This window comes from Callithrix jacchus, chromosome 9, assembly GCF_049354715.1.
Source record: "Callithrix jacchus isolate 240 chromosome 9, calJac240_pri, whole genome shotgun sequence".
Lineage (NCBI taxonomy): Eukaryota > Metazoa > Chordata > Mammalia > Primates > Cebidae > Callithrix > Callithrix jacchus.
Window position 1 is genome coordinate 53,934,148 of NC_133510.1, and position 23,037 is coordinate 53,957,184.

The 23,037-nt window shown below is 37.2% G+C and overlaps 1 protein-coding gene across 6 annotated transcripts in view; it reads right to left on the bottom strand.

Annotated features, from left to right (window-relative positions):
- MSRB3 (methionine sulfoxide reductase B3) overlaps positions 1-23,037 on the bottom strand; it is a 209,941-nt gene that overhangs the window by 176,617 nt on the left and 10,287 nt on the right. For 3 of the 6 annotated variants that reach the window (XM_078336123.1, XM_035256190.3, XM_078336122.1), the window contains exon 2: positions 193-319. The exons of the other annotated variants lie outside the window; for them this stretch is intronic. In XM_078336123.1, the coding sequence (XP_078192249.1) occupies positions 193-268 (76 nt within the window). In that variant the 5' untranslated portion in view covers positions 269-319. The remainder of the gene's footprint in view (positions 1-192; positions 320-23,037) is intronic. 6 annotated transcript variants of the gene reach the window in all.

Sequence of the window (23,037 nt, forward strand, 5' to 3'; positions counted from 1 at the left end):
AAGGTTGTAAGGATTGTGGAAATGAATGTTACTCAAAGCAGAGTGGTGATTTATAACCAATTTCCGTCTTCAAATTAGGGCTCAAGTAAAAGAAAACGAAATTTAGCAAAGCATGATGGTGTATCATTTCCTGCAGCAGAAACACCCAGTTGGCCCAGTGCCTTCACTATGTACAGTACAACAAGCAGCAACCTGAGGGAAGCCCACAGGCTCGAAGGGCTACTGGCTGGCTCTTTGTCACCAAATGCAGCAGGTTGAATGCAGACATCACTGTGATATCTTCACCAACAAAACGAGAAGCAAAGAACAGGGGCAAGAGCTGAGTAGGAGAAAAAACAAAAACAAGAAAAAACGAATTAAAACATCACAAATATTGAATATATTCATTGCACAACTGATGGCTACAGTTTTATCTGGAACTAAACAATGCACATACTGCTAATAAATTTCAAATGCCTATTTTTCAGCCAGTGAGCTTACTTTCAATCTAGCTTTATTTGTATCTTAAAGATAAAACACACGCTATGTAAGAGCAGTGTAATCTGTGAACACAGTTTGCAAGAGGTTGAGAAAAAAGAGGAAGTTTAAAACAGTTGAAAGGAATTCGCATTTTCTGAGTTTGTACCATGTGACAGGAACTGTCTGGAGCCTAATACACACATTGTATCATTTAATTCTTACAATAAACCCAGGAGGTAGGTTTTATGCCCCAATGCATATGTGAGGAAACTGTGACTCAAAGGTCCAAGGGCACAAAGCAAATAACCAGTGGAAAAAGGACTAGAAAACCATAGACTGCAGAGTCATGTTCTTTCTTTACACCATGTTGCCTTCTAGCAATTATTGCCAAATTTCTCTCCCTGGAGAAGGCTATAAAATATTATAAGATTAAGAGATACATTTTGTTAGAATTTCATTTTGTAAAATAGAGAACCAGAAAACCTAAGGACAATTAAGTGACTTCACTTTCAAAACAGCATTAAGTTTTAATAAAGCATGGCAAATATGAATTTTCATTTAATTGTATGTTTTATAACTTCTAGGTCAATTCTGTGAATAATATTCATAATTTAGCAATAAAAAGTGTAAAATGTTTTTTAATGTATTTGGAAATGAATTAATTTTGTATTTGGAAATGAATTATGTGGAAGAATCTAAAAACTGTAGATATTAAACAGAAAGTTCAATTCTTAGGATTTTCTTAAAAGTTTTGTACAATCTTTCAATTGTACAAAATATTTCAACTTTAAATGGAAATGGAAAATATTAGATTAATAAACTTCATATTTGTTATTTCAAATTATCATTTTAAGTGACTTTAACCATTAAATGTCCAAAAATTAATATAAAATTAATGTTTTATTCATTTCTTGAACACTTCCCCTGCTCCCCACCCCAAAATAAATGTCTGTTCTGGACTCTTCCAACCTCCTTGAAGAACAAACATATAATAAACAGTAATATGTTTTACTAAATCACTCTGGAGTATATCTGACAGAAATCTGCTTGTATTAACATGCCTGAACTCTGACTTCCCCAAACTAAACTCACTACAAGACTAAAACATTTTTGTGTTACTAACTGGAGACAAAGGGGAGGAAAAAGGAAGGTAAGTATCACAATGCACAGCCTGAAAGAACCATTAAACATAAATAAACATGTCATTTTCACGAGTGACTCCAGAGCAGGGAAAAGAGAGCATTCCTTTGGAGCAGACTACCGCACAGACTAATAAAAGATCAAAGGTCTATACCTCACAACACTATAAATAAAAATGTATTTTTTCCTTGTGACCCTTCTCTGTGAGGAATAAAGTGCACACGGTAAATGTAATTACTTAGCAAAGCTGCAGCCTCACTCTGATTCCACAGCTGACCATAAAATGTCTTCCTATTCTGTTTCATCAACTCCTGTACCAGGCAGCCTGAGCGCCTACCGACCACTGTGGCCATCTGGCTTATGTCAAAGCCATTGCACAGGAAGAGAGGCAGTGATGTCACTCTGCAGGTCAGGGAAAGAACAAAGATGCATTCTGCAATTAAAAGCTGAGGGCCACAAATACCGGGAGCCCTCCAGCATGACATGACTGTGTGATTTAATATTCTGAGTTGCCTGTATTTCTACCCAAATAGCCAGGGCTCCATCTAGTGGCAAATTAGTTTTGCCCAGTTTTTTGAAAACAGAAGACGCAAACAGTATGGCATTAGCGCCAAGAAGATGGGGCAATGACAATGACTGCTTTTAGAGCAGTCTAGTTTTTATACTGAAGAATGCAACAAGCACAATTTTTCACACTGTTCTCCATTTTCTAATCCTACAAGGAATGCATTTCATAGGTTAGGATTTGATATTATCCGAATTATTTTAATGCTTGCATGGATAGTAGAAAAGGAGTGAAGTTTGCAAAATGCATGCAAAGTTTACTCATAAACCACTCTGAAAATACGTAGCTGAGATGCAAAGTGAAAAACAGTTCAAAAAACAGATGTATGCATCTGGATGCCTTGGTTAAATCAAACTCATAATCTTACACTTCCACAGAACAAAAGAATCATAGTTAATAAGGTTCTAACATGTATTTTTATGCTGAAATGGTTTAACAAAATTATTTTTAGCTCATGTTTTCCACCTCATTAATGTTTACACTTCAACAAACAGAGCTAAAATACATATGTTACCGTGAAAGATGGAATATCACAAGAGATGTGTGTGATCCATGGACACAGACTGTCTGGGTTTGAATGCTAGTCATGCCCTTAACCAGATCTTAACCTTGGACAACCTGCTTGCCCTCTCCAGGCCTCAGCTTCCTCACTTATACGATAATTATTAAATAACTTAGTTGGTAAAAAGTACTTGGTACAGCTCTCAGCACATAGTATATGCTCAGGAAATGTTAGTTACTATTATTATTTAAATATGCCAAATATTTGCTGCAGTTTTAACTGTATGAAGTAGAAAATTTTAACAGTACATTTATATCTACCCTTACTTACAGTTAGCAAGCTATTCTCCAAAGAATCCTATTTAGGCCAGAAAACTACTACTTGGTAGATTTCTACAGTAAATTATCCTAAAGAAAACAATAGAACAGAGAAATCCTAAAGATAGCAGTTGGCTGTGCAGAGTATATGCCATGCACTACTCTAAGCACTTCACATTTATTAGCCTTTTAATCCTCACCATCTCATGAGGCATATACTATCATTTTCCCATTTTTAGATATAGAGATTGAGGCATAGGGAGGTTAAGTAATTGGCCTAAAGTGTTACAGTTAGTAAGGGACAGGGACCTTAAGTAATTGGGTAATCTAATTTATACATGTAAACTCGGGCCATTTAGCTCCAATGCCAGTGCTCTTGACCACCACACAACTGGCAATGAAAAGCCTCAGGATGCACCAGCTAACTCTAGATATTCTGATTCTATATTTCCCTACTAGGTAGTGTGATAAACATGTAATAAGGAAACTTAATTCAAGAAGATTACTTGATGGCTAGGTGAGGTGGCTCACACCTGTAATCCCAGCACTTTGGGAGGCCAAGGTGGGCAGATTACTTGAGGTCAGGAGATCCAGACCAACCTGACCAACATGAAGAAACTAAAAATACAAAATTTAACTAGGCATGGTGGCAGGCACCTGTAATCCCAGCTACTCGAGAGGCTGAGGCAGGAGAACCACTTGAACCTGGGAGGCAGATGTTGCAGTGAGCTGAGATTGTGCCACCGCACTCCAGCCTGGGCAACAGAGCTCCTGACCATGATACAACTGGCAGTAAAAAGCCTCAGGATACACCAACCAACTCTAGATATTCTGATTCTATCTTTCCCTACTAGGTAGTGTGATAAACATGTAATAAGGAAACTTAATTCAAGAAGAATTCACCTTTTAATTTTTTCTCTAAATTCCTTGGATATACCTTCAGAATCTATAAAGCTAACTCTACGTTAATCTACTAAAACTTCAGTATGTTGATAATATGGTACTTTAGAGGACCAAATAAATAGCTACTTCCACTCCCAGACCCCCTAAATTCAAGTTTCAATTTGTTAGCTTTCTTCCATTTGTACTCCCTGAACTGCCTGAGTGAAGACCATTGCCAGAAACAATCCTAGTCCAAAAGGAGGCAAAAGCTTAGCATTAAACACCCTGTAGAAATCAGCACTGAGCAAGGATTACCAGAAAATCCATAATTCTCCAAGTTTATTCTCAAATTCCTCACTTTTGCATTGCCTTTTATTCAATTAACTACATGGATGAAAAACATTTACAGATAATCCACCTGCCTTGGCCTCCCAAAGTGCTGGAATTATAGGCATAAGCCACCACACCCAGCCTAATCAACATGTTATTTTTTAAAAAGCCAGACAAGATGTCTCATGAATCTTTCTAATCTCCTAAAATATCTGGTAGATAATTTTGAAAATAGTGGGTATTTAAAATACTGAACCATACCTAATGAGCAGTATCACATCATGTGGTAAGAACAGAATTAGATTCCATAATTGTCTATAATTTCCTGCTTAAAAAATTTTGATGATTCCCCATTGTATATCACAAGTTTCTCCAAACCATGTTCTGAGAAACACAAGATAGCCCTTCAAACAAGTTAAGTGAACAAATAGTCATGGAAATTCTAACCAATATAAAGGGTCTGAGACGTCTTCAGCAAATATACCTGCTCAACTTTGTCTCAATTGGTGCTCTGAAATGTTTTTGATCATATAAAACCCCTTTCTGTCCTATCACCCAAACCCCAGGAGAAAGAGTAGCATTCTAGTAAATTCTTCTGAGAAAGCCCAAATTCCTAAACAAAGCACCTAAAGTATCTAAAGTTCTGCATTCAGCTGCTGCCAACTCTTTAGTCTTTTGTCTTGCCACATCTCCACAACCCACCGTACCCACACTCCTGCCATACCAACATGGTGGTAATTTTCCTGACAGGTCAGCTGTTTCCTATTTCCACCTCCATGTCTTCATTCCAGATCCTTACTATCTTTGCCACCACTCCCAACCCCCACCATTCCTAATGCCTCCAATTCTAGTCCACAATATAGCACCAAATATACTATCACAACCCCTGTAACAATTTTCAGGGCACTGATCTGCTTAGGTATCTCCCTCTTCTAGATTATAAACCCCTTAAGGACAGTGACAGTGTCTTTCATTCCTGTATCCCAGTACCTGGCACATAATAGTCATTCACTTATCAAGTGAAAGACTATGAAAATGACTGACTATATGGAATTGGTTGTTCAGGATCATCATTTCCAATGGCGCTATTTCTGCCATTTCAACTGCAGATAATGCTTAAAGGTAATAATTTTAATTAAAATCTATTAGTTATATGATTACTAGTTCCTATGAAGAGGTGGAAAGTTGAAAATGTAACCTGACTTGAAATCCAAAAAAAATTCAAATGCCCTATTTTGGTCAAAAATCTCTTCTACTTCATCTCCTCCATGAATTCTAACTTCCAAAAATTTGATTAAAGTTAGTCTGCTAGGGTTTTGTCTTAGGGTTATCTTTTTTCCATTTTACTTTCTTCCCTGTAGTTGAACAATAATCTTCCAAAGAAAGATAGTAAGGAATCTAGAGAACTTACAAAGTTGATAATTAGCTCCAGAAATAATTAGCTGATTGTACTAGGGGTTTTAAAGTGTCAAACATAAAGGTCAAATTCCTTTCCAATAAATGCCAAAGGAATATCTACATCAGTGGTTTTCACAAGCTAGTAAAATGCTCCCTTCCACCACACCCAGAACTATAGGAGCCAAGAGTTTTGAGTTTTGTCAAATAATGACCAAAAAAGTCTCAAAACCCTAATCTCACCATAATATCAGAAAAGACAGATTCTGTGGAAACAAAGAACTAGAAAGAGATCTCAAGATTAAAAAAAAAAAAAAAACGTTATTTTAAGTAAAATATATTTAGTTTTGTGGGGAAAAAGTTCTATTGTTGCTATTTTTCATGCTATTATGAACAGAAAAACTTCATCATGGGAACTACTAAGTGTCTACTATAAAGTTCTATAAAAACATCTTTGTTTTTATCAGTGCAGTGCCTAGCAGTTTATGCTCAAACAGTGTTTGTTGAGTGAATTGATCAACCATTTAACTACTGCTTGAAATCCATAGCTCATTGTCTAGGATTTGGCATTCCTTTTGTTAAACAGAGATCCTTTTGTGATTGAATTTAAGAAACAACAGAATCCTGGCTATTCAGAATGCTTAGTCGATCTTTGAAGTGATTTTAAGAGATATTTTTTTTTTAAGTTACTCAATTCACCTATATAAATTGCTACTACATGGAAAACAATGTATCAGGTGCCGATGAACATGCAAAGATGTAAGATACAGTCTGTGCTGTTAAAAAACATACTACCTTAAGTGGGAACATGAGACATAAGCTAAATGAGCAGAGGTAGAAAGCAAGTGTTAGGGAATTTTAGAGGAAAGAGCTTCCAACTTTAGAAAAGAGAGTGGCAGGGATATATCTAGGCGTTTGGAGAACCAAACAGAAGGTGTATGAAGACTTTTTATTTCTATTCTTTCATTTCTATATCTCTAGGGTTACCCATTCTCAAACTTTTCGATCTCAGAATTCCCAACACTCACCAAATTTATCAAGAACTCCAAATACCTTTTGTTTACATCATTATAAATATCAATATTTACTTATTAAAAATTACAACTAAGAAATTTTTAAAATATTTGCTTACTCCATTAAAAATAATAAATAAAAAATAATTTACAAAGTGACTATTCTTAAAATAGTAAAACATTATTTTAACCTGAGAGCTTAAATAATTTATAAAAATGGCATCTATAGTAAAAATTAACTGTATTACCCAAAATAAAAATATATGTATAATAAAAAGAGTTTTATATTTTTGCAATCTCTTTAATATCTAACTTAACAGAAAACAACTGAATTCTTCTCTCTGCTTCTACAATCATGTGTTGTGATGTGTTGTTTTGGCTGAAGTACATACATGAAGAAAATCTGGACTCACACAAATAAGTAGTTGGAAAGGGCAGGAATATTTTAATAACGTTTTCAGATAATTGTATGTTTTCTTTGTTATCACATCAAAGATCAACAAATGGTAGTCTGAAACCATATCAATGAACCTCATACTGTTACCTTAAAACCCATTGGTCTGTCTTGCATTTTGAATGGACCTTCTAACCTTGCTTGATTTTGTAACACCCTGCACTGTTCATTTGGAAAATATTGGTTCACTGAGTGATACAGATCTTTTATATGTTGAAACATTTCATTACATGATATCAAAAAACATACTCATTAATATCATCACTGATTTCATCAGAAAAGTTTTTAAATATTAAAAAGCTGTCAAGTACACAGTAGGAGATGCAAGTTTTCCAAAATTTCTATGTAGATTTTACATATTCTTACAACTTCAACCATCACTTCTTGATAGATGAATACGAAGGTCTAGCACCAACTTTGAACCAAGCTCTAATGCTTTATCTGCTAACATGTAGTAGATAGTAATCATATCAACTTGCACTTTTGTACATGTTATGATAAAGTCTTATAAACTTATAATAAAGCCTTTAGTCCCCCTGTATGTTATTTAATATTTGCATGTATACATCTATGATGAGATTGATGATAATCATTTTTGAGCACCTGTACTGTGTGTATGTGTATCTGTGTGTGTCTTTCTGTATGTGTGTATGTGTGCAACCTCATTTAATCCTCACATCAACCCTGAGATAGGTATTCCTATATGTAGTCGGCATCACTACTCTGTACACAGTATTTCTGGGCCTTCCACAGTATTTCTCCTCCTTCCAGGCACATGGTAGAAATGCACTTTTTGGCCCCCTTGTGATGGGTGGGAACATGCGGCTAGCGCTGGGCAATACACTGTGAGCAGAAATGATGATGTGTATTACTTTCAAGCCAGAGCACTTAACTGTTGGTGTAAGACCCTCCAGAGCTTTCTTTCCCTCTGCAGCAGGGACCAGCAATATTCTATTATTAGATGGTGGCTGCTCCATTAATCACGATCCTGGGACAAGGAGATACGGAGCAGAGCTCCCATCTGGCCCACAGTGAACACACAGTACAAACAAGAACTAAACCTTTAGCATTTTAAGCCATTGGGATTTGGGGGCTATTTGTTCCAACAGAAACCGAAGTTTAGAGAATTGCCTGCTTGAGGTTATATGGCCAGTAAATTATGGAGCCAGAATTTGAACTAAAGTTTATTTTAATCTCTTCTACTACATTACAAACTTCTCAAGGGCAGGGGCTCTTGTGCCCCCAGACTGATGTCCTTGTTTTAGAAAATAACAGAGTCAGGAAGGATGAGAAGTCTAATGCCAAGGACAATGAGATCACTTCCAAAATTCCATAGTTTCTCTCTCATTAGTCATCCCTTCTATCCCTAAATATCCCAAGAAATACTTAATTTAGTCAGAAGATAGAGCTGCCCTCTCATATTCAAACATTAAAGGCCAGGAGACAGCTACTTTACTTTGATCACTCAGAACTCACAAACTGTCTCAATACCAAAAAGTAAACACTTTCCTCAGCTGCAAAACTGACTGAGTAGCTTCTGGTCACAATAAAATGTCAATGTGAAGATCTTATTTCCTGAAGCAACTGGAAGCTTCCTGGACACTAAGCACATTCACTGCAGCTTTCTTAGTGATCTCACAAGTCAATGCCTAAATCCAGACCTTATAGATACAACGTTTGATTTTAAATCAATCAACAAATACAAGGAAAATCAATCCATTTGCCATGATGCCAGAAAAATGTCTGTTCCTTCCAACAGCTGAGATCATGACCCTGGAACTAATGAGAAGGAACTACATTATAGCTCACATTGTGACCTGGAAGTAATCAATGTGTACATAGTCATAACAATATAAGCTTTTAGAGGTAACCTATGGACAAATATTTGGCTGTGACTTCAGAACTGACTGTGAACATTAGCAGCTTCACATTGTGAAACAAAAAGTATATAGCAACAAAATGTAAAGAAGGCTGGAAAGAAAGGAGAGGAAAGATTCAGAGTATCAGTGTCCTCTGCTTATGAAGTAGAGAGTTTAGGAGACACCAACTAGACTGGAAAATGCTAAATGATCCCTAGAATCCATGGTCCCTTCTTTATATTAGTAATAGAAACCCCTGAAATTTTAGCTGAACATACAGCCTCATTTCTCAGCTTCCCTTGCAGCTAGATGTGAACATGATACTAAGTTTTGCAAAATTGAATGTATCTCAGTATCACGTATGATCTTTCAGGTCACCTCCTTTAAAGACAAAGTCACTTGCTTTGCATTTCGTCTTCCCTCCTAGAAAACGGCAATAGCTATATCAGCAAACTTGAACCATGAGAAGGAAGGCACTTGATGAGGAAGACAAACCTAACAGGTCATGAAGCAAAGCTATTCACCAGCCCAACCTTGGACCATTATCTGAAAGGGAAACTTCTACTTTCTGTAAGTCGCTCTACTTGTATCTCTTCGTCAGAGCCACTTAGCCTATAGTCTATCAAAAGTATAACAATTGTAGACAGAAAGGTGAAAAGATAGCAGATAAATACTTACATTTTATAACTGATTATTATCTGAAATTGATGCATCAATAAATAGCACTATAACTATATTAACCAAAATTATGAAAATAACTACTATAATAGTGATTTTAAAACATGACTTCAGAGAAGTGAGACAGAAATAGAAAGAGGTAGAGTTGTAGGCAGTTTTTTCACCTTAGTTCCCTGTACCACAAGCCATGTGCAGGTTTTTTAAATAAAAATAAAGCTTATACATTAAAAAAAGATCCAGTGCCTCAATGGACCATTTTATCTAAAGAAAAAACCTGCTAATGCAAACTGACTAAATCCTATGCCTAGGACTACAAACTATAGTACCAATATCTACCACTAAAAGACTATTTTTGATGAGCTAAATACAAGCCTTAAAAATATATAGCCTTAAATCATATTTTGTATATTTTAAGTCAGAACTTTGCCACCCATTCATGGAATAAAAAGTTTTAGCATTGGAAACTACAAGTAAGTAAATGCTCTTGTATTTGAATTTTTGCATCCCTCCCCATAAGTTTACATACTGTTGCAGAAAATAGAAAATTATTAAATAAAATTATAATGATGGCTTGCATCTGATACAGCAGATAAAAGAGAAGTTTTATGAAAATGGACTCCTATATTCCACTAAAAAGTATATTTAATCACTTCTATCAACTACCCTTTGACATGATGTCGGGCTTAGGAAGGAAGAAAAGTCCCGAATGAGATCTTAAAGTAAAAGTAATAAAATATTTCACAGAGAGGGGAACATCACTCACCGGAGCCTGTCAGGAGGTGAGGGGATAGGGGAGGGAGAGATACCTAATGTAGATAACGGGGGGATGGATGCAGCAAACTACCATGGCATGTGTATACTTCTGTAACAAGGCTGCACATTCTGCACATGTACCCCATAACTTAAAGTATAATTTTTGAAGAAGAGAAATAAAATATTTTGCAAAATTTCTACTTTGTCCTACAGTGGTTTTCTTCACGAATTTTAGGTGATTAAAAGATGTTTTTAAAAAAATCTGAGCATTCCATATCTTCTTCAAACTGCTTATCGTATCCAAAACTCAATTCATTTCTTACTTTCTTTCTTCACTAATTTATTACTATTTCTGTATTTCCTCATTAGAAAGTAGTCCCATCAGCATGGTGTGGTGGCTCATGCATATAATCCCAGCACTTTGAGAGGCCAAGACAGGAGGATCACGTGAGCTCAGGGGTTTGAGACCAGCCTGGTAAACATGGTTAATCCATGTTTCTACCAAAAATACAAAAATTAGCCAGGCGTAGTGATGCACGCCTGTGGTCCCAGCTACCTGGATGGTGGAGGTGGGAGGATCTCTTGAACCCAGGAGATCAAGGCTGCAGTGAACCAAGATCAGGCCACTGCACTCCAGCCTCCATGACAGAGTGAGGCCCTGACTCAAAAGAAGAAGAAGAAGAACAAAAAACAGTACACCCATCCATCCAGGCACTAAAACCACAAACCTGGGAGTCACCCTCAATTCCTTTCTACCATAACCATTCATATCCAAACAATACTATGTGCTGTCAATTTTATTTCCAAGATACTGCTCAAATACATCCCTTTCATCTTCCATCTATAATCAGTAATGGCCTCTTATTGGTCTTCCTGCCTCCAATCTAATTCCCCTCACATTCACCCTCCACACTGCTGCAAAAGTGCTGTGTGCTAGCTTCGACCATGCCATAAACCTGCATGACATGTTTCTATGGCTCATTAGAACCCACAGGGGAAAGAAATCCAACCAATGTATTCCTGGTGTTCACGACTTATCAGGTTTCTTTCTTTTCCTATGTATAGAACTTCAACCAACACTCTCTGGTACACTATATGCTTCATGAACTTTCTTGTTCCTTACTTTATTTCTCCTACTTCACATGATGCCTAACCCTTAGCAGGCATTTAGTAAGTATTTGTTAAATAAATTTAACATTCTGATGATAGCCAACCATTTATAGTTTCCCATAACGGCCTTGTCTATCCTCACCATAACACCCATATCCTCTATCTCATGTGCAGAATGGACTCTTTATTTTTATTTTTACTTTTAATTTAAATTTCAGGGAACATGTGCAAGATGTGCAGGTTTATTACACAGGTAAATGCATGCCATGGTGGTTTGTTGCATCTATCAACCCATCGCCTAGGTATTAAGCCCAGAATGCATAAGCTATTTTTCCTAACGCTCTCCCTCCCCCACCCCACCCTCCAACAGGCCCAGTGTGTGTTGCTCCCCTCCCTGTGTCCATGTGTTCCCATTGTTCATCTCCCACTTACAAGTGAAGATATGTGGTGTTTGATTTTCTGTTCCTGCATCAGTTTAATGAGGATAATGGCTTCCAGCTCCATTTATATTCCTGCAAAGGATATGATCTTGTTCCTTTTTATGGCTGCATAATATTCCATTATTTTTTAACCTTCAAACACAGTTTAGGTATCATCTATTCTGGGCAGGATATTATTTACAAATCATTTATATTTAGGATATATTTAGATATAATTTCTTTCACAGTTGTCCCCCACTTTCTTCTCCCTATCACTTCCATTAGAAAATGGATCAGTTCTTCATCCGCACTACTTCCTACTTCAGGATCTCTATTACTACAGTTTGAAGTTTAGGTTCATAAATCTGTTTCTCTTATAAACTCCTTGACAGTAGTCAGTGGTCTTTCACCTCTGGAAAATAAAGGCTCAATAAATGTTTTACTATCACTGAACAAATGGCACTTCCTGTTTTTCCCCATCTTTGTGCATAGTGTCCTAGTTCTTTAGGACTAGAGTCCTGTATTGCTGTCTAGGCAGTGCAGTATACAGGAAAAAGTCCAAACTGGGTTCAAATCCTGACTCTATCACTTAACCAGCTGATTTATTTTAAGCAATTTAGTTACTCTCTAAGATCCTCAGCTTCCTGCAGATCTCCACAGACCCTCAGTTTCCTTACCTGTATGACGTAGATCATAACATATACTTCATTAAGTTTTGGAAGAAACAAGAGAACGTTTTTGAAAGCATCTAGCATCATGCTCAGTGGATTTTACTTCCCTTATGAAGATTAAAAAGTAAGGAAGTTTAAAAGAGAGAGAGAACGTATGTATGGAAGAGAGAGAGAATGTATGTATGGCTGTGGTGCATACATGCATATGAGTGTTGCAGGATTGAATTAATTTAGTTTTGCACAGGGAAAGAATGAGGTGATTGCCTAACACACAACTTAACTAAGATTACTTTTTCCACTTCAGCAATTATGTTTTAGCAACTGTCAGAGAAGTTATTATATTTGACAAAAGAAATTTCAAATTTTGCGACCAATGATTTCAGTGAATCATGTAGGGTGATCTAAGATTGTGTATGCATGAAAAAAATACACTAATAAAATAAGTATTTGATAAAATTAACTGTTGGTCAACTCCAATGTGAATAACACAACAGAAATTATAAAACATTTGTTGCAATTCAACTAAAACTGACAATATTGCTCACTCTCATTCAAAAACAAATCTGTTCTAGGGCTTATAACTAATTTTACATTATGGCCCAATGAATTATTTAGGACATTACAAGTCTTTTTTTTTTTTTTTTTTTTTTTTTTTTGTGAGACGGAGTTTCACTCTTGTGACCCAGGCTGGAGTGCAATGGCGCGATCTCGGCTCACCGCAACCTCCGCCTCCTGGGTTCAGGCAATTCTCCCGCCTCAGCCTCCCAAATAGCTGGGATTACAGGCACACACCACGATGCCCAGCTAATTTTTTGCATTTTTAGTAGAGACGAGGTCTCACCATGTTGACCAACATGGTCTCGAGCTCTTGACCTCATGATGCACCTGCCTCGGCCTCCCAAAGTGCTGGGATTATAGGCTTGAGCCACCGCGCCCAGCCCATTACAGGTCTTGAATTCCTAGCAATAACCTTGTGTCTGATATAACTTGCCACCTGAATTTGTAGTAAATCCTTTGTTCTTAGGTTGTTTTCTGTATAGAATGCTAGCAATTTTTTTTTAAAATGCTAGCAACATTTTATATTCCATAATTAAAATGCTATTTGCTTTAGGTTATTCTAAATGGAATCTTCCAGCTTCCCAATTATGCATCTTTGGAATCCTCTTATCAATTAAATGTTGTTTTGCAAGGGAGCGTTAACATGTTATAAAATAGTCTTTAATTCCCTCATATAACAAACGGGCTCAGGAAATAAACAGGCATATATCTTTCGCTATCAAAAATAAAAGAGACATCAAAAATACACTCTAGCCAAATGATGTATGACTCAAATACCTTAAGGATAGTTAAAATAACATATAAAAGTTGTGGTGGTAGTCACTGAATGCAGTAAATGTATGATTTTATGAAATACATAAAAATAATCCTTAAAAGGGAGAACATATACTACAAAAGTCATATAGAATGATCTATAAAATAACAACTATTCAACAAGAGTCATGTGGATCTATAGGCCCCACTCTAGCTAACAAAGGCAAGGCAGAGAAAAAGACAAGAATCCTAAATTTCTCCTGTAGAAAAGAGTCAAACGCTACTGCATTATTTATTTTTTCAATTTAATAATTAGGTAAGGCTCAATGATGTTTTTAGACACTTTTTCAAGGTCATAGAACCTAAAATAATCCTTCTGAAAGATAAAAGTGAATAAAACATAGAAGTTCAGGCATAGTGGCTCACGCCTATAATCCCAGCACTTTGGCAGCTGAGGCAGGAGGATCACTTAAGCCCAGGAGTGCAAGACCAGCCTAGGCAACATAGTGCCATACCTTCCTCATATAATTTTTTTTAAGTAGCCAGGTGTGGTAGGCATGCCTATAGTTCCAGCTATTTAATACTTGGGAGGCTGAGGTGGGAGGATCATTTGAGCCCAGGAGTTGAAGGCCACAGGGAGCTGTGATCGCACCACTGCATCCCTGCTTGGGCAACACAGACCTTGTCATAAAACAAAACAAAAAACCCCACAGAAACCACATGCCAAAAGATTGAAAACTAAGGTGGGTAAATCACTAAAAGAGCATAAAACTACAGTACAAAGGGTGCCATCAGATATGTCCATAACATAAAATATAAATGATTTAAATGTGCCTATTAAAAATAATGTCTCTCATACAAAGTTATGAAACAAAGAAATGGCCTAGAAGGATTTTTTTTTAAAGCAAAGAGAAAAACAAATTGCTTGCACATGAATGTGCACAAATGCACAAAGACAAAGGTGGCAATGCAAATAAATACCTTTCAAAAGAGAGCTCACTCATGTTCTTCATCAATCAGATTCCAACCGGTTTCCACCAAAATGATGAGTATAAAAATAGGGGTAAATGGCCGGGCGTGGTGGCTCATGCCTGTAATCCCAGCACTTTGGGAGGCCGAGGCGGGTGGATCACGAGGTCAAGAGATCGAGACCATCCTGGTCAACATGGTGAAACCCCGTCTCTACTAAAAATACAAAAAAATTAGCTGGGCATGGTGGTGCACGCCTGTAGTCCCAGCTACTTGGGAGGCTGAGGCAGGAGAATTGCCTGAATCCAGGAAGCGGAGGTTGTGGTGAGCCAAGATAACGCCATTGCACTCCAGCCTGGGTAACAAGAGCGAAACTCCGTTTCAAAAAAAAAAAAACAGGGGAAAACCCACAACAGCACTTGAAACTAAAAAAGCATAAACCCACTTGGAAAAACTGCCGTTATCGTGCAGAGAAAATATATTGAAAAAAAGGCCAACTTCTAACACATCTCATGTACAAATATTATTACTGTAAACTAGTGAGATTCAGCAGATTCCTGGTGGGATTCTAAATAGGAGGAAAGGCCAGAGAGCAGGTAGGCCATGAGATATGGAGAGCTTAATAACTGTCACAGGGACTATCTGAATCCAACAGGAAGCACTAACAAGCACCTCTGACATTGGAAGCCACATGAAACAAGGGTTCTGTGGCAATGCTCATGCCTGGATTTCAAAGGATTTGGGAAGCACTGCCATGCCACCTCTTGAAAAAGACAGCCAACCTGACAAATACTGGGGGCATTGTCTAGAAATCCTGGGTACACTCCAACCAGAAGAAAGAAACTTCAACTCCAGAACAGCACTTCCTCATTAGAGCCTGACCTTCAGTCTGATGCTGCTTCCTTCCCCTCTACCTGGAGGCTGCAGGAGCTCTGAAAGTAAACCTAAAGAAAAGTGAAACTTTCCTGTTCCTCGCTTTTGTCACATTGAAAGATTAAGATAAACACATACCAACCCAGTTAGAGACCTCTCATTCCCCAAACTGGGCATGCCCATGCTGCATTTATTCCTCATTCTATTTAACAAATAGATGATGGGGACAAAGTGAGACCCAAGATGCCATGGTCCCCACCATCATGAAGCTTACATATTAGTGAAGCAAAAGACATTATGAATAAGTTCAGTAAGGATCACACAGAGGCAGAGTCGAGAAGATCCTACATGACAGAGGGATGTAATCTAGTTTGGGGGACATGAGAAGCCTTCCTAGAGGAAGTAACATTTAAACTAAGAGTAAAGGCTAAGACTGTTGCCCAGATTAAGAATTAAGAAAGAAGTATTCTGGACAGAGGAAAAGATGAGCAGTAGCCCTGAGATAAGAGTGTAGCTCATTGAAGATTGGGAAAGAACAGTGTGGTGGAAGATGTCAGTGGGAGCAGATGGGGAAATGATGAGGCTGACAGGTGCAAACCTTGGAAGCCAGTATAAGAATTTGGAACTTCATCCTAAAAAGAAAGGGAAGTAAGTGAAGGAGAATAACACAATCAGATCTACAAACTAAAAACGTAACCATGACTGAAAAGTGTAAAAATGGATAGGAGCGGTGTAAGAACAAAGGAGGTAAGACATTTTAGGAGGCCATTGCAGAAATCTAGAAATGACACAGGACATGAGATCAATAAAAAAATTTAAGAGGACTCCAATTCTGGCTCAAGCAACTTGACAAATAGAAGTACTATTTACTTAGCTAGAGAACAAGGTGGGGAGGCTTAAGTTCAGGCAAAAAAATGTTCAGCTTGTGATATATTTAAGGTATCTAAGACATAGCTATTTAAATGGAGATGATATAGAGGCAAATGAATATATGGACTGTGTCTCAGGAATGAGAACTGGGCTTAGGGGTAAATGGGGAAAGTTGATCATATACAAACGGAACTGAAGCCATGGAATAAATAAGATTGTCTAAGAAAGTGTACTAAATGAGAAAAGTAAATGTCAGAGCCCTAAGGAATTCAACATTCAGAAGTGAGTAGGAGAAAGAATTAGCAAAGAAAATCAAGAAGGAGCAGAGGCCAGAGAAAGGAGAGGTCAAGGAAACTGTTGTCTCAGAATGACAATGATGACGATGACTTGATGATGATGATGGATGATGATGATGATGCTAGTTAACACTTACTGGGAATTAACCCTGTGAATTACTGTGCTACATAATTCACATATTCTCCCATTTAATCATTACAATAACCTAAGTGGTAGATACAATATTATCTCCATTCTATAAGTGACAAAACTGAGGCACAGATAATGAATTTGCCTAAAATCATGTATCTAAGAATAACAGTTAGAAATGAAGAGAAAAGACAACTTCTAGGAGTGGTCAGTGTATCAAATACTCCGAAGTCAGGAAGACTGGCACCAAATTGAGCTCACTGGGTTCAATGATAGGAACACCATTAATGGCTTCAACCAAAACTGTTGCAGTGGAATAGTATAGATGATTCTTCTCTTTTCCTTAGACTCTATCAAATCAGCAAGGTCTCAGTTCTGTCACCACCACTGTGGTCCAAACCATTATTAATTCCTATCTGAACCACTGAAGTAGCCCTGAATGGTTTACCACCTCCACTCTTGGCCTGTACAATTGACACACATTGACCAGAGTGATAATTTTAAAATACAGATCAGTTCTTGCCACTGCCTACCTAAAATCCTCTGATTACTTCCATCACACAGAACATTATCTAAACTCCTCATAATGATCTAAAAGCCCCATATAATCTGGTCCTCCTCTTTGCCCTAAACTCTAACCCTGTTCTCTCTTGCTTCTGCCACAAAATAATCTACTTACTTTTTCTACAAAATGCCATACTGGTTCCAAACTGAGAAGAAAAGACCTGAGAATGAGGTCCTGTGCTTCTCCAGTCTATACTGTAACAAGTTAGTGCCTGACATGTAAGAGGGCTCAATACATATTTGTAGATGAATGGCAGATAAACAGAGACAGCAAGGATGTAAGCAACTTGTAAAATAGATTGATAGTGGGGTGCAGGCAGGTTTTTGTTTGTTTTTTAAGATGAGAGAAGTTTAAACATCTTTAAATAAGGGATATTGGGAAACTACCCAAGAGCATGGAAAAACTAAGACATTGAAAAGTCAGAGGCTGATGTGGTCACTTTGGGAGGCCAAGGCAAGTGGATCACCTGAGATCAGGAGTTCAAGACCATCTGGCCAACATGGAGAAACACCATCTCTTCTAAAAATATAAAAATTAGCTGGTCGTGGTGGCAGGCACCTGTAATCCCAGCTACTCAAAAGGCTGAGGAAGGAGAATCGCTTGAATCTAGGAGGCAGAGGTTACAGTGAGCCGATATCATCCCATTGCACTCCAACCTGGGTGACAGAGTAAGACTCTGTCTCAGAACAAAAGCCACAGAATTTAGAGAAAAAAATAATTAGCTACCTTAGGAAAAAATTAAAGCTGTAAAAGAAAGTTGTGGTACATCTCTGCCAATGTTTCTTCTTCTGTAATTTGAAAGGTTTGGGTAAAATTGGTAGTTTCCAATCACTGTCAAAAGCTTTCTTTTATTTAATTATTTCCCTTCATGATCTCTCTTGGTTAGTTCATACTGAAAAGGAGTCCTTATTAGCAATTATATATGTCTGGTTTTAAATTTTTCATTACTTAACAGATAGAACTTACTTGAAAAATTCAAAGCTCAGGATGATTAAGTGATTCATCTAAGGTCATATAAATATTTTTCAAAAGAGAAAGACATTGTCCAAATATAAAGAAACTAGTCCAAACTAACATAGAAAATCAATAGAATCCATTCCAAACCACAGACCCAAAGTAAAAAACTGGAATATTTTAGAAGGATAATAAATAAGGCATACTTTTCCCACCAGTTAGGAAAAAGAAAAGCAATAGTGAACCCCAGATAATTTTTAAAAGACTCACATAACAAAATCATGGAAAATTAAATTATGTCATGGCTTTGAACAACTGGTGTATAGCAGAACCCATTTGAACATCACACTGGGGCTATTCTCTTTGAATGCCATAGAAATGTTTAAGTATCTTAAAAAGCCAAATGCGAAAAAGCATAATTAAAAGAAAAGACTACATAGCAGTCAAAGTAGTGTAATGATTAAAAACATGGACTCTGGAGCCAGACTGCCAAATTAAATCACAGTCATACAAATTACTGAACACCTCTTGTTTCAGTCCTTAATCTTAATATATGATTTGTCATAATGATATTGTACCTCCTTGATAAAACTGAAATAAATAAATGAATATTTAGAACAATGCCTGACACATAGCACATGTCTATATGTAAGTATTTGCTATTATTATTACTATTATCATTACTATTATTGTAAGATATATAGATAATGAAGCTTGAAAGCATAGGAGAAAATACAAATTTGACTCCTTAGGAAAACAAAGAATCCTAATGGATAAATGTCCAAGGAACATAAATAAATTAAAAAGTAGAAAAACATATGGATAATAAAAGCAATGCTAAGTTTTAGAAAGACATGTCATATACATCACTATAGATAACATAAATATAATTTTGTGGGTGAAAAAGCAATTTACACTGGATAAAGAAAACATGGTACATACACATCATGGAATGCTACACAGCTACAAAAAATGTGATCCTGGCCTTTGAAGCAACATGCATGGAACCAGAGGCCATAATCCTAAACAAATTGATGCAGGAAAAGAAAACCAAATGCCACATATTCTAAGTGGGAGCTCAACATCAAGTATACATGGATAAAAAGAAGGGAACAATCGACACTGGAACCTGTTTGAGGGTGGAAGGGGAGTAAGGATTGAAAAATTATGCTATACTGTTTACCTGGTTGACAAAATTACCTGTACACCAAACTCCCATGACATGCACTTTACCTACATAACAAACCTCCACATGTATCCCCTGAACCTAAAATACAATTTAAAAAGAAAACAAAATGCAGGTCACAGAGGATACATAGAGGATGATTTTTTTTTTTTTTTTTTGAGCCAAAGTCTTACTCTGCCACCCAGGCTGGAGTACAATGGCATGATTTTGGCTCAATGCAACCTCCACCTCCTGGGTTCAAGCAATCCTCCTGCCTCAGCCTCCCAAGTAGCTGAGACTACAAGTGCACGCCACCACGCCAGCTAACATTTGTATTTTTAGTAGAGACAAGGTTTTGCCATGTTGGCCAGGATAGCCTCGAACTCCTGACCTCAGGTGATCTGCCCACCTCGACCTCCCAAAGTGCTGGGATTACAGACGTGAGCCACCATGCCCAGCTGATGACATTTATATAATGTTCTAACATATGCAAAACTAAACAATGTAATATAGAGAGCTACATCTATGACAAAACTATCAAGAAAGCAAGTTTATCAGTTATCTGTGTTAAATGATAATCACAAAATATAGGACTGTCGGTACCTCTGAGTCAAGGAAATGTGTGTCACACAGGCATCTTTCACATTCCATTTCTGCAGCTGGATGAGGGTACCCAGAATTTTAAAAAAATAGTATTTAAACCTTATATAGATACTATATATTCTTTTTTGTGTATAAAATATTTTCTAATAAAAAGGACAAAACACATAAGTAAATTTTACAGGTAAGAGAAGATACTTTTTTTAATCACCACATTAGCTAAGTTTTTTTCTTTAAAACTCATAGTGAAGTTTTTTTTAATGATAAGACCAAGATTAACTAATCTTAAGAGTTAAATAGATTTAATAGAGTAGTCAGAGGCAAATTCCAGCAGTACTGTATCCTGATAAATGAGGACTTTTCTCATCTGAAATCTATTGTCAAGCATAAATAAGCAATTCTCAGCTGTACATTTAGAAAGACATAATTTCTAGTGCTTAATACCACACCTTCAGATGGGATGTTTAATATGATGCTTCTCAGACGCTGTAATCTAGCCTTTAAACACTAAATCTTTAAAAGGGTTGTGTAACTTTGCCAATAGATCAAATTACTGGGCACGCTAGGCTATGAAGTTTGAACATAAGATCTTAGAGGCAGTGTAACATAGTGAGTTGCACAAGATCGCCAACTTGAACAAACTATAACAAAAGAAGACATAATTTTGTATAAGGTATTAAAAATATTTTCCATTAAAAATTATGGAAAGTTGGAGACTTTAAGACAATCCATAAATTACAGAATCTTAAAGGCAACATGAGAGGTATTACCTAGTCCAATTCATTCATTCTGCAGATATGAAAACTGAGGCATAAGAAGCTTAAATGACTCAGGCAAGAACAGGACTAGAAAAATTTAGTTTTCCAATTCACTATCTAATGCTCTCTTCATAATACTACACTGACTCCCCTGCAACACGAATTGTAAACAATGATGCAAATATGCAAATGAACCTACAATTTTACAAGTCACTCAGCAAACAGGTAAACATGCTCTGCACTCAACCCTCCTTTCCCTGGTCCCCTAAGGCGATCTGACTAGAAGGCATATTCGCATCAGAAGCAGGCCAGGAGCAGTGGCTCAGGCCTGTAAACCCAACACTTTGGGAGGCTGAAGCAGGTAGATCACAAGGTCAGGGGCTCAAGACTAGCCTGGCCAAGATGGTGAAACCTCATCTCTACTAAAATACAAAAATTAGCCAGGCATGGTGGCTGGCGCACCTGTAATCCTAGCTACTTGAAAGGCTAAGGCTGAGAAATGCATGAACCCGGGAGGTGGAGGTTGCAGTGAGCCAAAATCACACCACTGCACTCCAGCCTGGGTGACAGAGTGAGACTCCATTTCAAATAAAATAAAATCAGAAACAAAGAGGACTATAGTACACGTTTTCCTTTTTTGCTCTCAATTACTGTTAGACCAGAGTTGCAAAACAACTTATGGCTTCTCACCCATTGCCCTATCTAATCTGGACTATTACAGGAAGATTTGCCTTATCTTTCCTTAACTGCACACCACTAATCTAAGATAAAATAAGTACTCACCTATAATAGACCCTATAGTTCTCTCTCAACCCCAACCAAACTCAGGTTCTCTGACAATCAAACACAATAAAAACAAAAGAAATGTACTGGGCATGAAGGCTCATATCTATAATCCTAGCATTTTGGGAGGCCAAGGTGGAAGGACTCCTTAAGCCCAGGAGTTCAAGGCCTACCTGGGCAACATTGCGGGGGAGACCCTATCTACATAAATTTTTTTTTTAATTAGCCAGACATGGTGACACAAGCCTATAGACCCAGCTACTCAGGAAGCTGAGGTGGGAGGATCACTTGAGCCCAGGAGGTCAAGGCTGCAGTGGGAGACTTGTCTCAAAAACAAAAACTGCCACTGCACTCTAGCCTGGGCAGCAGTGGGAGACCCTGTCTCAAAAACAAAAACACAGGAAAAAAAAAAGAGAGAGAGAGAGAGAGAAATGAAAGAATGAACATAAAATTTAGGGCTCTCTAATTTATACAAGGACTGTCCTGAGTTGTTTTTGGTTTTGGTTTTTATTTTTTGTTTTGTTTTTGAGAGAGAGGTCTCACTCTGTCACCCAGAATGGAGTACAGTGATGCAGTAAGAGCTCACTGAAGCCTTGAACTCCTGGGCTCAAGCAATTTTCCCACCTCAGCCTCCAGAGGAGTTGGGACCACAGGTGCTGCCACCACACTCTGCTTTTTTAATTGTTTTCATTTTTAGTAGAAGCAAGGTCTTGCTATGTTGCTCAGGCTAGTCTCAAACTCCTGGCCTCAAGTGATCCTCCTTCCTTGCCTCCCAAAGTGCTGAGATTACAGGCATGAACTACCGTGCCTGGCCTTGAGGGTTTTTTTTTTTTTTTAACAGATTCTACCATGTATCACAAGCTCATTTTCAATAATGCCTTAAGTCTTACATATGTACTGAAAGATATTTTTGACTTTAAATAAAATAACTGACCCAAGAAACCTTAAGAATTTGTTATGTAATTTATAGTAACAGAAGACATGTCCTGGCTGTAATGAAGACCTGTAGGTGTATACTCACATGCAAGTCAACTAAATTCCACTTTAAAATAGCACTGTAGTTCTAATAATGATGCTCATCTATCTAAAAATACAATTTTTAAAAAGCATTTATTTATTGTATCTTCTAATCCCTGAGACGGTTTAATAGTCTGGTCTGAATATAAAGTATATTGTCTGGCATAACATACACAAATGCTATTGTAAGAGGATTCTG